Source organism: Meleagris gallopavo, chromosome 8 (genome assembly GCF_905368555.1).
Source record: "Meleagris gallopavo chromosome 8, MGAL_WU_HG_1.1, whole genome shotgun sequence".
In the NCBI taxonomy this organism is placed as follows: domain Eukaryota; kingdom Metazoa; phylum Chordata; class Aves; order Galliformes; family Phasianidae; genus Meleagris; species Meleagris gallopavo.
In genome coordinates, this window is record NC_139411.1 from 20,096,560 (window position 1) to 20,110,155 (window position 13,596).

General features: G+C 38.7%; 1 protein-coding gene across 3 annotated transcripts in view; it reads left to right on the forward strand.

Moving 5' to 3' along the window:
• The window catches only part of IDE (insulin degrading enzyme), a 53,922-nt gene that overhangs the window by 146 nt on the left and 40,180 nt on the right, over positions 1–13,596 (forward strand). The window contains exons 1-5 of one of the 3 annotated variants that reach the window (XM_085229400.1): positions 58–313; positions 7,998–8,182; positions 9,550–9,757; positions 10,651–10,820; positions 13,106–13,228. In XM_085229400.1, coding sequence (XP_085085526.1) covers positions 210–313; positions 7,998–8,182; positions 9,550–9,757; positions 10,651–10,820; positions 13,106–13,228 — 790 coding nt within the window. In that variant the 5' untranslated portion in view covers positions 58–209. Of the gene's footprint in view, positions 1–57; positions 314–7,997; positions 8,183–9,549; positions 9,758–10,650; positions 10,821–13,105; positions 13,229–13,596 lie in introns of those variants that run through there. The other 2 variants (XM_085229399.1, XM_085229401.1) reach the window with 2 other exon arrangements.

Sequence of the window (13,596 nt, forward strand, 5' to 3'; positions counted from 1 at the left end):
GTGGAAGCGGCCCCGCCGGGCGAGGAGGGCGGACGGGACCCCGAGGGCACCGGGGAGGGATTGGCCGGGCGGGGAGGGGAGGCGGGCGGAGAAGATGGCGCCGCCGCCGGCCGCGGCGCTGAGCTGAGCTGAGGAGCGGCGCGTGCTGAGCGGGACCGGGCCGGGCCGTGGGGCGGGGAGAGGCCGGGCGCAGGCGGCGGGGCCGGGATATGCGGCAGCGGCTGCTTCCTGAGCTGAGGCGGGCTCTGCTGGGCTGCGCGCGTCCCTGGGCCGCCCCGGCCTCACAGTTCGCCCCTCAGCGCGGCTTTCTCGGGTACGGTGCGTGGTGTGAGGCGGGGGAACCGGGCCGAGGGGGAACGGCGCTGCGTGAGGGGCTGGAGATCCGCCCGCAACCCCCATGTCGTGTGAGGGCCGGGGCGGTGGTGCGCTGTTCGGCCGGGGCGGCCCCGGCTCTGTGGGGAACGAGGGCAGCCCAGAACGCGGGGCCGTGGGGAAACCGTGAGGGGAGCGAGCGGCGGGCGGCCTGCGTGTGCCCTGCGCTGCGCCGCCGGTACCGGCAGGGCGGGCGTCTGTTTCCCTGCTGGGGCGTTCCTTTGCGTGCCGGGTGGGCTTACTGGTCGTTGGTTGTTGTTGCGGTTTTTTTGCCTTCGTTTTCCTTTAAAAAAGGAGTTCTAATGTTGCTTAACTCGCCCTGCTCTCCTGAAGCGTAAACATCCCGAACGGGGCAGAAATACGTTGCTCCGAGTTATCCGAAGTTGACAGAAAGGAGAGGGGAACTTTGTTCTCTTCCTTCTGTAGGTGCCGTGCCTGTTACCCTGATGGCCAAAGCTATATTTAACGGCGCAAAAGTAAGACGGCAAAGTAGCTTTAGTTTTCCTTGGGAAAACAAATGACTTATGATGACTCTTGCCACACGAGCAGTTGACAGCATACTTTGGACGCACCGTTATTGTTCGTGATTGCTGTGTGCACCACGGCATGAACGTGCCGTTGGCTGCTGTGAAGGTAATCGACAGCGCGTGCTCTGAGCCGCTGCTTTGCCGAGGCTGTCGTTCCTTCTGCTGGCTTACTCCTCTCGGAGTGTTTGAATGTATACAGTATTTGGACTTTGCTGTGTGTGAGTAGGCCTGTTGTGTTTTCATACTGCCCACAGCCATGAATTAATCATCCATTTGATTGTGAATTAGGATCTGCATAAATGATAATGAAATGAGAGGGGGCAGAGGAGGCTTAGTACTTCATGTAGTTTGAGGTTTTTTTGTTTGTTTTTGTTCTTTTTTAAAGATAGAGAACTTGTGAAAACTAAGATGCTGGTAACAGATATATTTTAATAATTGAGTAACAGGGATAATTTCCATGTTAGACCTTCTTTTCTCGCACACAACATTGAAAGTAGCTGCATTAGCCTCAACTAAAGAGCAAATTATGCTGGGGTGTCCCTACAGGTGTATTTACATGTGTGTAAGACTGGCAAAGTCCCTACATTCAGAGACTTTATCAGAGTGTCAGCGATATACCTCGTATTGCACATGAACACAAAAGTAGTTCCCTGCTCTGCTACCTCCAGAGCGCCAGAGAAAGAAAGAGGGAAGAGGGAAAAATGTTCCTTACCTTTAGCGTTTCAGTGAGCTGGAAGGTGTTAGCACGTGGTTAGGGGTCACTGCAGGTGACAGTTGCTCACTGAAGTCATTTACTAAAAATACTGTCAGAGCATTTGGGAAGTCATATTGGGTTGATTTTTTTTTTTTTTTTTTTTTTTGATATATTAATTCTATCGTATTGGGTACTTTCATAATGTTGGTCTTTTTAACGAAATATCAAAAGGACACTTTGTAATGAGAATGTGTGGAGAGGAATTAATTTAATTGTACTGTATCTACAGTTATGTATTTGGATGCATGTGATCTGTCAATATCTTTCTGTTCTCAGCTATTTAAGTCACTGAGCTGATAAACTATATTGATGATGTAGGGTTGTATATTTTCAGTCAGGTGATTTTTGTTGAGGCTTGTTCAAAAGTTGATTCACTGTAACTCTCTATTTAGAAGGCCTGACCTTCTGCAAGTTGTTTTGAGAATGAGTCAGAACTGTATCTTGTCTCAAAGATGGAAATGGAAAAAATTGCTCTAAGTTGAAGGTTTATTCACGGTGTTAGCAGTAGAACTTGAACTGAATTGTCTAAAATCATAAAAATTAGAACAAAAATAGGTAAACAGTCTGGAATTCCTTTGCTGAAACACACCACAGGATGCTACTCATTGTTATAGCTCTATTGGTTCTGTCAAGGCTCTAGAATTAAATAAGCCCAGTTGTTTTTAACAGGGGATTACAGTGCTCTTCATGATACCAGATCTCAAAGTTCTTTGTGGTTTTGTTGCTAGATAAGTTTGTCTTGCCAGTTCTCATATCTTTCCATGTACTTCTGTTGTGCAGTGTAACAAAAGTTTTAGTCTTGTCTTTTTTTTCCTTCAGACCTCACAAGTTTTTAAGTTTGAGGGTTTGAGACAGATGGTAGCATAAAGTGTTAGGTGAGTTGGCTTTAGAGACAGTCTTGGACAATCTGATGTGTTAGTTGCTGACAAAATGTATGAAGTACACATCCCCAGTCCATTCTAGAATAAAGCACAGCAGTCTCCCATGGCATCCAGTTCTGTGTTTCCTGGCATGTACAGGGCTGTGCTGGCACTGCTGCTGCCCTGTAGCTGTGGATCATGCCCTGGTGATGGAATGGTGGAAAATGTCAGGAAGGGAGGATGGGTGAAAGGGAATCCCACTGGCTTGTGGGGATTTGATGCATAGCACCATTAAATGAATTCATATGAATGTTTCTGAAGAATGTAAAATACACTTTTCAAGTACATAACCATATGACATGGAAACTGTTATCAGTCTTGTTCTTAGTGTGTGATTTGAGGCTGACGCATATAATGATGCAATGTAAAATATTGTGCCAGACTTAGGAAGTCATTCTGAAGAATCCGTATTGTCGTAATTGTCTGAAGACCAAAACCCCAGATAATTTTGCTTAAATGTTTAAAAAAAAAAAAAAAAAAAAAAAAAAACCCACACTATTGTTCAAGCATTAGAATTTGATATTGCCTAACTGAAGCAACAAATACTGGGAAAAGGATTGTTGAACCTGGATGAGACTTTTTTATCTTGGAAGGTGTGTTTAATGAATTCTTTGTGGTGAATTTTTAAAGAGAGAGAATGTAAGCTAAAGTGATTTAGAAGTTTAGGAAAAAAATTGTTATCCTTTATTGCTGTGTCTGATGGCAGATTGTATAACGTTCTGCCTTTTTGTTTAATTTTTTTTCTTTTTTTTAACCTTTGGAAATTATAAAATGTTCAAGCAAAAGAATATAATTTTAAGGCAGTAAGTTAGCATTATGGTATCTTGATCCTATCAGTTTTGACCAAGCCAAGGCTGCTGTGAAAACATGATCTTTTGCTGTTCAGGCCTAAATCGTACAGGTGAAAGGAGGGTCATTGTCCTTGGTTTTGGCAAGTTCACAATGTGTTGTCATCTCATTAATGCTGCTGGTAATCATGCCCAGTTTTACAGCCCCCTGGCAATGAAACCTGCAGCAGATTGAGCCTTATGGATGTAACACAGAAGCTGCAGAAGATGGACCCTTCTGAGAAGGAGAGCAAGGAAGGCAGCATCTGCCCTGGCCACTGTCATTACGAGGGAGTTTTCTGTGGGTTCTAGGCTTGGCAGAAAGCTGGAGGCTAAGGTTCTGAAAATGCTGTCATTGTAGTTAGACTTCAGAATTTCTTCAAAATGAACTACATGACAAAGCCTTCTAAATATTCATCGTCCTCAAACTTGCCTGATTTGACATGATTCGTTGTTTTTAATAACTTGAGAGCACTGATTAAATCATGGTTTATCTACTTATGCAGTCTGTGTATGCAATCGCATTTATTCAGATCAGCATCAGGGATGTGTTGGAATCTGAGATACATTCTGTAGCTTCTTGACAAGTAAATTCATAGCAGATTGCTACTGTGGGTTATGTATGTTGAGTCATATCAACTGTTTTAATCTCTGTGTGTGTGGAAGACTTACTAGGTTTGGCTACTTTTGAACTACGTAACCTGAATGGTTTATGATGATTGTTCTGAAGCATCCTTTATGGCAATGGTTGCCTGAGAAGATTGAATTATGTTTGTTGAGATTACTTGCTTTCTGTTCAAATTTTTAATATATTGATGGTGTATATTAAAGTATCTATATACCTTAATAAAAACAGCAGCCTGATTTTAGGAAAACAACTGTTCTGAATACAGTTTAGTTTAAAAAATAAACTTTAATTGTGGTGTACAAGTGAATCAATAAGCTGAGAGAGCCAGTTAATTACAGGTTGGTTTATTGCTAATGTCACTGTTATGCTCATAAAGATGTCACACTGCTGTCAAATGCTGCTGCTGCCGTGAGGAATGGTAGACTTAAAGGAGATGAGGGTTAAAGACATGTGAAAGAATGGAGATTTATTTTATAATTGGAAAGCCACTAGTTTGTAACTAAATTCCATGAAATTCATGGAATCCTCCACAGTGCTCGGCTCAGTGATAATAATTCACTGCAGGAAAGGAGAGAAAACTTACTGTGAGTTCTCTTGGCTGTAGTTCTGCAGCCCCAGGCCTCCTGCTGAAGCACACAGCTCTTCTTTTGCTCCAGGCATTGCCAGCTGAAGAATTCTTTGTCTAAGTTACTAAGGACTGTAAACCACAAGGATTAGTAGATGATACAGGCTGCTTGTGTCAGTGCTAGATCCTTTACAAGACAGAACAAAGAAGTTTGGACTCAAGAAAGGTTTCCCTCTGGTAAGTGGTAGGCAGTGAAATTTAGAATTTAAAAGAAAACTGAAGTACAGGTGGGCATACAAATAAAATATGGAACTTGAAACAGGTATAACAGTAACAGCCAATCTCATTTTCTCAGTGTGGAGTTAGAATATTTGTATTGCAGCCAGCATGACATGTGAAGTGTAATCAGAACACATGAGACATGAATTGAAGACCAGGAACAATGCAGATTCTAGTGTATACAGTGTAAACTTACAGCGAGCACATTGATGTTCCCACAGATGTGCATAAAAAAATTCAGGTTCAGTTGTATGAAAGCTTCAGGGAATCCCAAGTTTCAAGGCAACTGATATATGTTGAAAATAGGCATGGAAATCTGCAGAGATGTTACTTCTCTGAGATGTCCATCTGGTTACTTGAAGCTGATGAATGTTTATAGTCATTTGTCTGGCTCAGACTTTCCTATCAACATTTGACTTCAACTTGTGCAGCCTGTTATGACGACAAATCTTGAAAAGTGCTTTGGAGTTTATGATTTCAGGGTCATATTTTTATTAGCTAGTTACATTCATGCAATGAAGGCAGCTCTCAGGAGTTTCTGTTAATTGGTTTTCAAATACGGTCTTTAATTGTTCAAACACTAAACTTAGGCTTGACTACGGTGGTTGGTTTTTAATTACAATAAGTTTACTAAAATAACTTAGACTGAAATAAGTAGGAAGACTCACGTATCATTTAATCCCACTCCCACTCTGTTGTATGCTGCAGGTGGAAGCTGGCTTCTTCAGGAAGCCTCTGGTTTTGAGGACTGCCTGCCTACAACTTGTTACAAAAATGGACCTTAAATAATAGACTATCGCTTTACTGCAAAGTGCCTTAGACTTTTCTTGTGTAAGTGAAGTCATTTTGATGGGAGGGAAGAATGTTAAAGATTTCCCAGTCACTGAATAGGGATGTGTCTAGTTTGTGGATAAATTTCTTTCCTACTGGATGTCAGCATCCAGTGCTGGCTGTGATGATAGCACAGCAAGTAGATATAGAACCAGTACTTTAGGACAGGCCCTCAGCATAACTTAAGGAATTAAGCTACTTCTCAAATGAACTAGAAATAAAAAAGTTCTTTCTGTTTGTTGCTTTTTTTTTCCTGTTGTCAAAAAGCAGTTGCGAATGAATGGAGCTTATAGTTTGCTTAAGAAAATGTCTCTGTATAAATATAGTCTTAAATTGCATTTTCTAGCTATTGTGTTATAGTTGCATAGCACCAGAAGGACTTTAGCTAGAAGGTATCAGACCTGTATGTTTTGTTTTCTTTTGACAGGCTGCCTTCCAAATGTATTGTGTGGTTCATCTGCTCTTGCTCTCTTGCTTTTGCTAGCGCAGTTTATGTAGCTTAATCATATGAACCCTTTTGGAGCTAGAAGAGAATCGTACATTCACAATGCCCATGAAAATAACAATCAATAAAAAGATACAGAATGAAGTCCTTAGTTGGAAGGCTTAATCACTTAATCTTTTGAGAATGGCAGATTTCCTGTTCTGAAATTTGACTGCTGAACTGGAGGTAGCTGTGAAGGAGGAACAAGTAGAGAATGATGATAAAATGAGGTGGAGGTGTGCAGCTTCACAAGACATCTGTTGAAAACTGTGAGGTTTCACGGAAGCTGTGTAATTTGATGAATCACATTGGAATGATGAGTTGTGTGAACAGTCAACATTCTGTGACTCAGGGAGGAGGTAGAGAAATAAGGAGTTACCACGTGACAACGAAACTGTTTAGCATATGGAACCTCCCAGATTTGAAATTTTATAGTATACCTTTGTCTTCTGTTTAGTAACTGGTATGTTGATGAGTCAGAAGGCTTTAACTGAAAGCCAACAGATAGTTGTGTGTTGGTAGAGATGAAATCAAGAAATACAGAAATGGCTTTGTTCTCCTGAATGCTTATATTTGTCAGTCCAATAGAACCGTATAGAAGAGATAGAGAAATAGAATTAAGAACAGCTTAGTTACTTTGTCTATGAAAGGTAGTATCAGTTCTTCCTTTATGCTTAGATATACACTTACAATAGAGTTTTTCTACTTCTACTCTGAACTTTAAACAAAGAGACGTTTTTATTCCACAACACATGTTGTTGATGCAAAGAAACAGAAGTTTCTGTGCTTAGAGTATACTCTGATCGTGAATGTTAGGTGCACTCTGCATATAAGGTTAAGCCAGTAAATGTATGAGAGATGTAAATCAGAGTGTAGACATTTAATTTCAGCATCCAAGTTGGGAGTTAGTTATTACATTTGACTGAGCTTAAAAAAAAAAAAAAAAGTGTGGTTAGTAATGGAAGTATTTCCTTCCGAAATGCACCTTGCAGCACATTTATAGGTGCTATTCTGTGTTGTTTATTATTGGCTCTGTCTTGGCAGTGTTCAAATTCTGGTTATTCCTTGATGTTTCCAAACTCCAGAATTTTTTACTTGGATTATAATTCTTGTTGGTAACTGTGCTTTCTTTCAGGCTATTTGAAAATTCCAGATAGTCTTTTTACTCCTTCCAAAATTTTTTCAAAGATCTAATGCATGGTTTGCTGCTTTGCTTTATAATGATCCACCTTCCATCTGCAAAATAGTAGAATTTTATACATAGGAAGCAGTCTTTGATCATGGTGATTCTTCTGTTTGTATGTTTCTGGCAATAGTGTAAATGTTGTTACCCTTTCACGTCTGACTGTACAAACCCAGTTGTTGTGGTATTTGTTTTAAATCTGAGATTGTGAAGTTACAGCATACAGAGTACAACTGTCAGTTCAGAAGCTTCAGTGAAAATACTTTCCTGAAACCTGGAAGTATATTCAAGATAGCAACATAGGATTTATTTCATTCTTATCGTAGTTGAACAGGGGCATGTTATTACTTTGCTAAGTTATTTTCTAATTACTGCTAGTGAAACTGTAAACATTCAATTATGCGATCAGCATTTTTTTTTTTTTCTTTTGCATTGCTCAGCCTATTTTTTATTTTACTTTATTTTTGCAGGAATCTCCCGGGATTTGAGCTATATTATATGAGTGTTGTGCAGAACTAAATTCCTTGCTGTCTCTGTCACCCAGAGCTTATTCTCTAACATAACTGTTAATCTATGAACAGTTCTTAAGTAAAAACAGTAAGTGAATTCTCTTTTATTTTCCTTAAGTCTTCAGAAGGAGACAAATAACAAAATGAACAATCCTGCTATTAAGAGAATAACAAATGAAATTATCAAATCGCCTGAGGATAAACGAGAATATCGTGGACTGGAATTGGCAAATGGCATTAAAGCACTTCTCATTAGTGACCCCACCACGGATAAGTCTTCAGCAGCACTCGATGTGCACATAGGTATTTAATGCAATTTGTGTTCATTAAACAATTATTATATCATTAAAATTCTTTAAATTTTATGTTAATTGCAAATAAACTGGCAGGAGTAATATCTAATTGCTAGCCTGTCTTTTACTGAAATTTAGAGCTTAATTCTTTGATGTACTAAGTTGAAAATCACGAGAGCTAATCAAATTCTCTTGGTAAACTGTGTTTACTCAAGTGTAGAAATATGTCTTTTAATGAGTAAGTTTCATGTTATGAAAGCTGTTTTGTAAGCAGGAAAGGGGCGGGTGTGAGTACAATTATTTCAGATGGCTCCATCTGTCACGTCAGACATTTTTTCTTGTGAAATTGTTTATGAGTTGAGGTGAGAAGGTGCTGTAGTGCTGGAGGAGGTGAGGAGGCACACCCTAACTGCAGTGATGCTTAAGTTGCAAACAGAAATACAAGGAATAGGAAGGGAAGACGGTATCTTTGAAGCTGTGGAAGCCTTTCCTTTTATTGGAGGTATTTCTCAAAGTGACAATTTCTCACTTCCAAAGTGTGATGCATGCACACATTACCTAAGCATTTTCACTTACCCTCTTGCAGTGTATATAGTTGGGAGCTCTTTGTGCCATTGATGTTAGGACACAAGTAGTAGAGTAACTTTGTAAACTTCTGGTACAAATCATTATCTAGTTCAGAGGATCCCAAATCTGGTTTTCTTGGATACTCTGACAGTAGTAACCAACTATGTTGTGTTCCTGCATGTGTGCTGGAGGAAACGTCTGCTACCTCCACCTATCTTCTCCCATTGCTCACTGTTGTAAGATCCAAAGCAGGACTTCCAGATTCGAACTTCTGCCTTACATTCCAGGAAGCCTTTGTTGTCTTCTAAAGTGTCTGCCTTCTCACCTCCTCACTGACTGCAATAGCTGCTTGTGTCCTGGCAATTAATCACAGGTTATTACTCATCCTGTAAACCACAGGGGAAACACCTCCTTAATTGTGGCTGTCAATTGCTGCCTTTGAATGCAATGCAGTTATTAAAATCAAACTATAGAAGACAGAACGTTGTGATCTGCCAGGTCTATACAGATTATGAATCATGAACTTCAATTTAAATCTTATTTGTCTAAAAAGCAATCAATGCAGGCTGATCTGGGAAGGCAGTTTGAGACAGTAATTGGTTCAGTTACTCATTTTAAATTTCCTTTTTTATTTCTTTTTTTTTTTTTAAGATTGATTTTAGTTGACTGTTAGCTGCCAAGTGTCTACTTATAACTGCAGAATTTGTATAATTGGCTTGGACAACATACTGTGATATAAACAACTTTAAAAGACTTACAATTTGATTATTACTTTTTGTCAGTGATTTTATGACATTTTTCCTCTTGCAGGGTCTTTGTCTGATCCGCCCAACATTGCTGGACTTAGTCATTTTTGTGAGCATATGCTGTTTCTGGGAACCAAGAAATACCCAAAAGAGAATGAATATAGTCAATTTCTCAGTGAACATGCAGGGAGCTCCAATGCTTTCACCAGTGGAGAGCATACAAACTATTACTTCGATGTGTCACACGAACATCTAGAAGGTGCACTAGACAGGTAAACATACCTCTATTTAAATTATTGCTGCTATTTCAAATAGCTTAAGAGTTCTTCCTCATGCTTTTTTCACTATGTTGTTAAAGAAAGGGTTCAGAGCGTTGTCTTTTGTTAAAACTGACTAGATGACTTCAGTTTAAAAAATGTTTCTCAGATTTTTTTTTTCAGCTAGCAGCCTTCTTCACCGAGGGAGAATTTTTAAAGATTGTATTTATATTGAATATTTTCAAAAACGTGGGGCACAGAATGTGTCAGTGAGCTTATGCATTATGCAAATGCTCTGACTGTGTCAAGTACTACACATACCACGTAAACCTTACTTCTTTGACAGCCTAAGAATGAAGTCTAGAAATAAAATTGGATGTTTTTAGTAAGGGGAAATGACTGAAACCTCTGCCTTTTGTGGGAAAGAGCAGAAATTCAAGGGCATGTAGTCAGTGAGATGGAGAGTGGATTTTCCCCTTTGTAAGAAGTGCTGTTCTAGGAAACTTTTTGGTTTTCTTTTTAATCCCTTGCTTATGCCATAGAACTTCTGCGTTGATGATCAAGTTGTTCGTACTCATCATAAAGTCTGAGCTCTTTGCTCTCAATGTTTGTTCCTTGTTTCCTCTGTATCTGACAAAATTGATTTGATTCACAAGATTAAGAACCCCTTGCAGCTAAACTTCTATACCATAGAAATTTTCTATGTATGATTTGTGATATAAGGTTGATTCTTTGTGGAGTGAGTGTATTGTAGTCTGCATTTATAGGTAAAGAAATTGAGAACTAATGAATCGGTGTCAAAACTATTGTTGAATTCTGCACTGAAAAGTAATCAGTAATTTTCAGGAGGGATACTTCATACTATAAGTAAATGTAATGGAAAGTTGATTTTAAAATTTTCTGTTTAGATTTGCCCAGTTTTTCCTGTGCCCTTTGTTTGATGAAAGCTGCAAAGATAGGGAAGTGAATGCTGTTGATTCTGAGCATGAAAAGAATCTGATGAATGATGCCTGGAGGTTGTTTCAATTGGAGAAGGCTACCGGAAACCCCAATCATCCTTTCAGTAAATTTGGAACAGGTTTGTCAGAAAATTATTATTCTTCTATTGGTGTTCTGTGTAGTGTATGCAGTGTTACTGTATGAAGTTGATCAAGACTGGAGTGAAACAATTCTGCTTTTTTTTTTCCTGCTCCATGCATGTTTATTGTAGTGCTTTATTACATTTTCCACATGGTACACCAAACCAAGCTAGACAAAACATGCAGAACAGAGTGATACAAGACTTGGATGATAGTAATGAGGCATTCTTTATGATTTTGATAATTACTGCAATGGATGCTCTTTTCCAGTGATTCAGTTTGTCGTAGTTTGGTACTGTATTTCTTTGTGCATGACAACGTGGATGGACTGTGTTTTAATTGTTGTTAGTCACATTCTTTTTGCTAAGTAGTATTCTGTTAAGACTGGGTGACAGTGACTAGGTCAAACTGGAAAGATTAGCAAAGTAACCCGACGGTTACTGAGTAAGAACATGAAAAGAAAATATGAAGCATAAAATGCAGCTGCAGATGTCTAGGTTAACTATTATTGAACAAATCCCAATCCTATGGCTGATGGTGTTTTTCAGTCTTTATTAATCACAGAGTGCTCAGTAATGAAAACTAAAAAGCCTCAATTTAAAAAGCATTAAAGTAACAGGTCATGGTTATGTTTAAAACCAAAGTTGTTATATGCTTTGGCAGAAGTTTAATTGGAGGTTTTGCTGAAGTTATTTTATACGTGAGTTGCATGCAAGTTTGTTTTGAAGCTGTCAGAGTATTAGTGCCATTAATTTGGGCACTGCACTATTTAACCATGAATGTATTTAGTGGCTGGGTCCATTTGCTGAGTTGATGAAATATTGCGTACAGTAGGGAGGTTAGAGAGCAGGTAATGAACTGTAAGGACTGGCTTCTTCCTTTGTCTCAAGAAAGAGGAAAATATTTTTGCGCTTGATGAAGAGGCTGTTTTAAACAGGAGGAGTTTAAACTGTATTCCCCAAACAAATGAATTTGAAAGCAAGTCTTGGAAACTGCAGACGAGTATCCAAAGTATATTTTGTAATCTCAGAGGGGTGGAATTTGGCCTTCCTGAACCAGCAAATAAAGTTTTTGCTTTTACTGAAGAGATTACTCTTTTTCATTTCTATGCAGCTCTCAGAAAATATTAGTGGACATTGCAGAAATATTTTTCTACAGTTTAGGAAGATTTTTTTAGCTGACAAGTGAAATGTTTGCATAGGGGGAGAATACTTGAGGTTTGCTCAAATTCAGCAGAGCCGTCCTGTAAATCTTGCTCAGCAGAACTAGCGCCTGACTTTGGTTTTTATTTGCTCAGGGTTGCCAGCTGTAATGCAGTTTTCATGACAACTGCAGTTGACGTCCTTATTATTTCCTGTTGGCTAGCTGAGCTGTTAGCCAGTCTAGAACAATTTTGGAATGCCCCCATTTGATGCTTTAGATCACAGCTTATTGCTGCAGAGCCTGTTTTGATAGTGAACTTAACATTACTCTGTCTATCCAGAGAAACAATTGTACCTTAATACTTATGCTTATTTGTTCCTTTGTCCACAGATACTCTTTATCTATCACTGAGTAACTGCCTGTAACAATAATTCTCGGCACTTTTGTACTGTCCATTTTCCTACCTCTACAAGCTGTCTTCTGACTGTTGGTTCTTAATTTGTGCTAGTATTCTTAATACAACAGTTATTAAGCTGAAGTTTTAGATCTTTTATTTTAATTTGCCCTTTCTATTGATTCAAGGGCTCTCTTCTAACTTCTGTGTTTCTGTTGTTTTTAGGCCCAGATCTGTAAGACCTGATAAACTGAACCATCACAACAAACCAATGTTACAAAATTAATTATCTTTTATTTTTTTATTAAAATATTAGGCTATAATTTTTGTCACGCTGTGCCATAAGTAATTTCACAAAGTGGTTCCTCTGAAAGGTGTGTGTATGCAGGAATAACTTGCTCTAGTTGAGCGAAAGAAGAGCCCTTTCCTTCTGAATTAAAGCCTGGGCTCACTTGAGTTGCTTTGAAATAGCCATTCAAATTTAATAATTTAATTTGGAAGTCTGAGACATTCTTAGATTCTTGAGGAACATGCCCACGGAGAATGAAAGTGTTTACAACAATAATTTCTACAATTGTATTTTTACAGTATAGAGCAAATATACTTCATTATGCGCAGTAATCTTTTAAGTTGACTGTCAACCCAGACAAAACCGATTCTTTTTTTTTTTTTTTTGATAAATTCATAAACCACAAGTATACCTGTGATCAAGAAGCTCTATTGCTAAATTTTTATTTTATGTTACAGGGAACAAGCTTACTCTGGAAACTAGACCAACCAAAGAAGGAATAGATGTAAGACAAGAGTTACTGAAGTTTCATTCTACTTACTATTCATCAAATTTAATGGCTATTTGTGTCTTAGGAAGAGGTGAGAGCTCAAAAGTGTTTTTTGTTGTTCTTGTTGTTTGTCACATAAGACTTTAAATATGTTTATGTTCATAAAGAGGAAAGTAAAATCTGAAAATCTACAGAAGAGAAAAAGTTAAGCTTGTACAGACTGACCAAACATGATGCTATGTTTAGCGACATCTCCAAAACAACTTGCAGTGTGTAAATTTAAGTGTTCGTAAGCTTACAATACAAAAACTAAGCTGAAAATTTTGAATCCATTATTGAATCACCAATTGCTGTCATATGCTTGTTTTTTGAAGGCTGACACCTCAGATGTTGGGAGGGCTTGTGATACTGTTTTCATATTTGACGTTTGTACATATTTCCACTCTAAATATTTCTGCA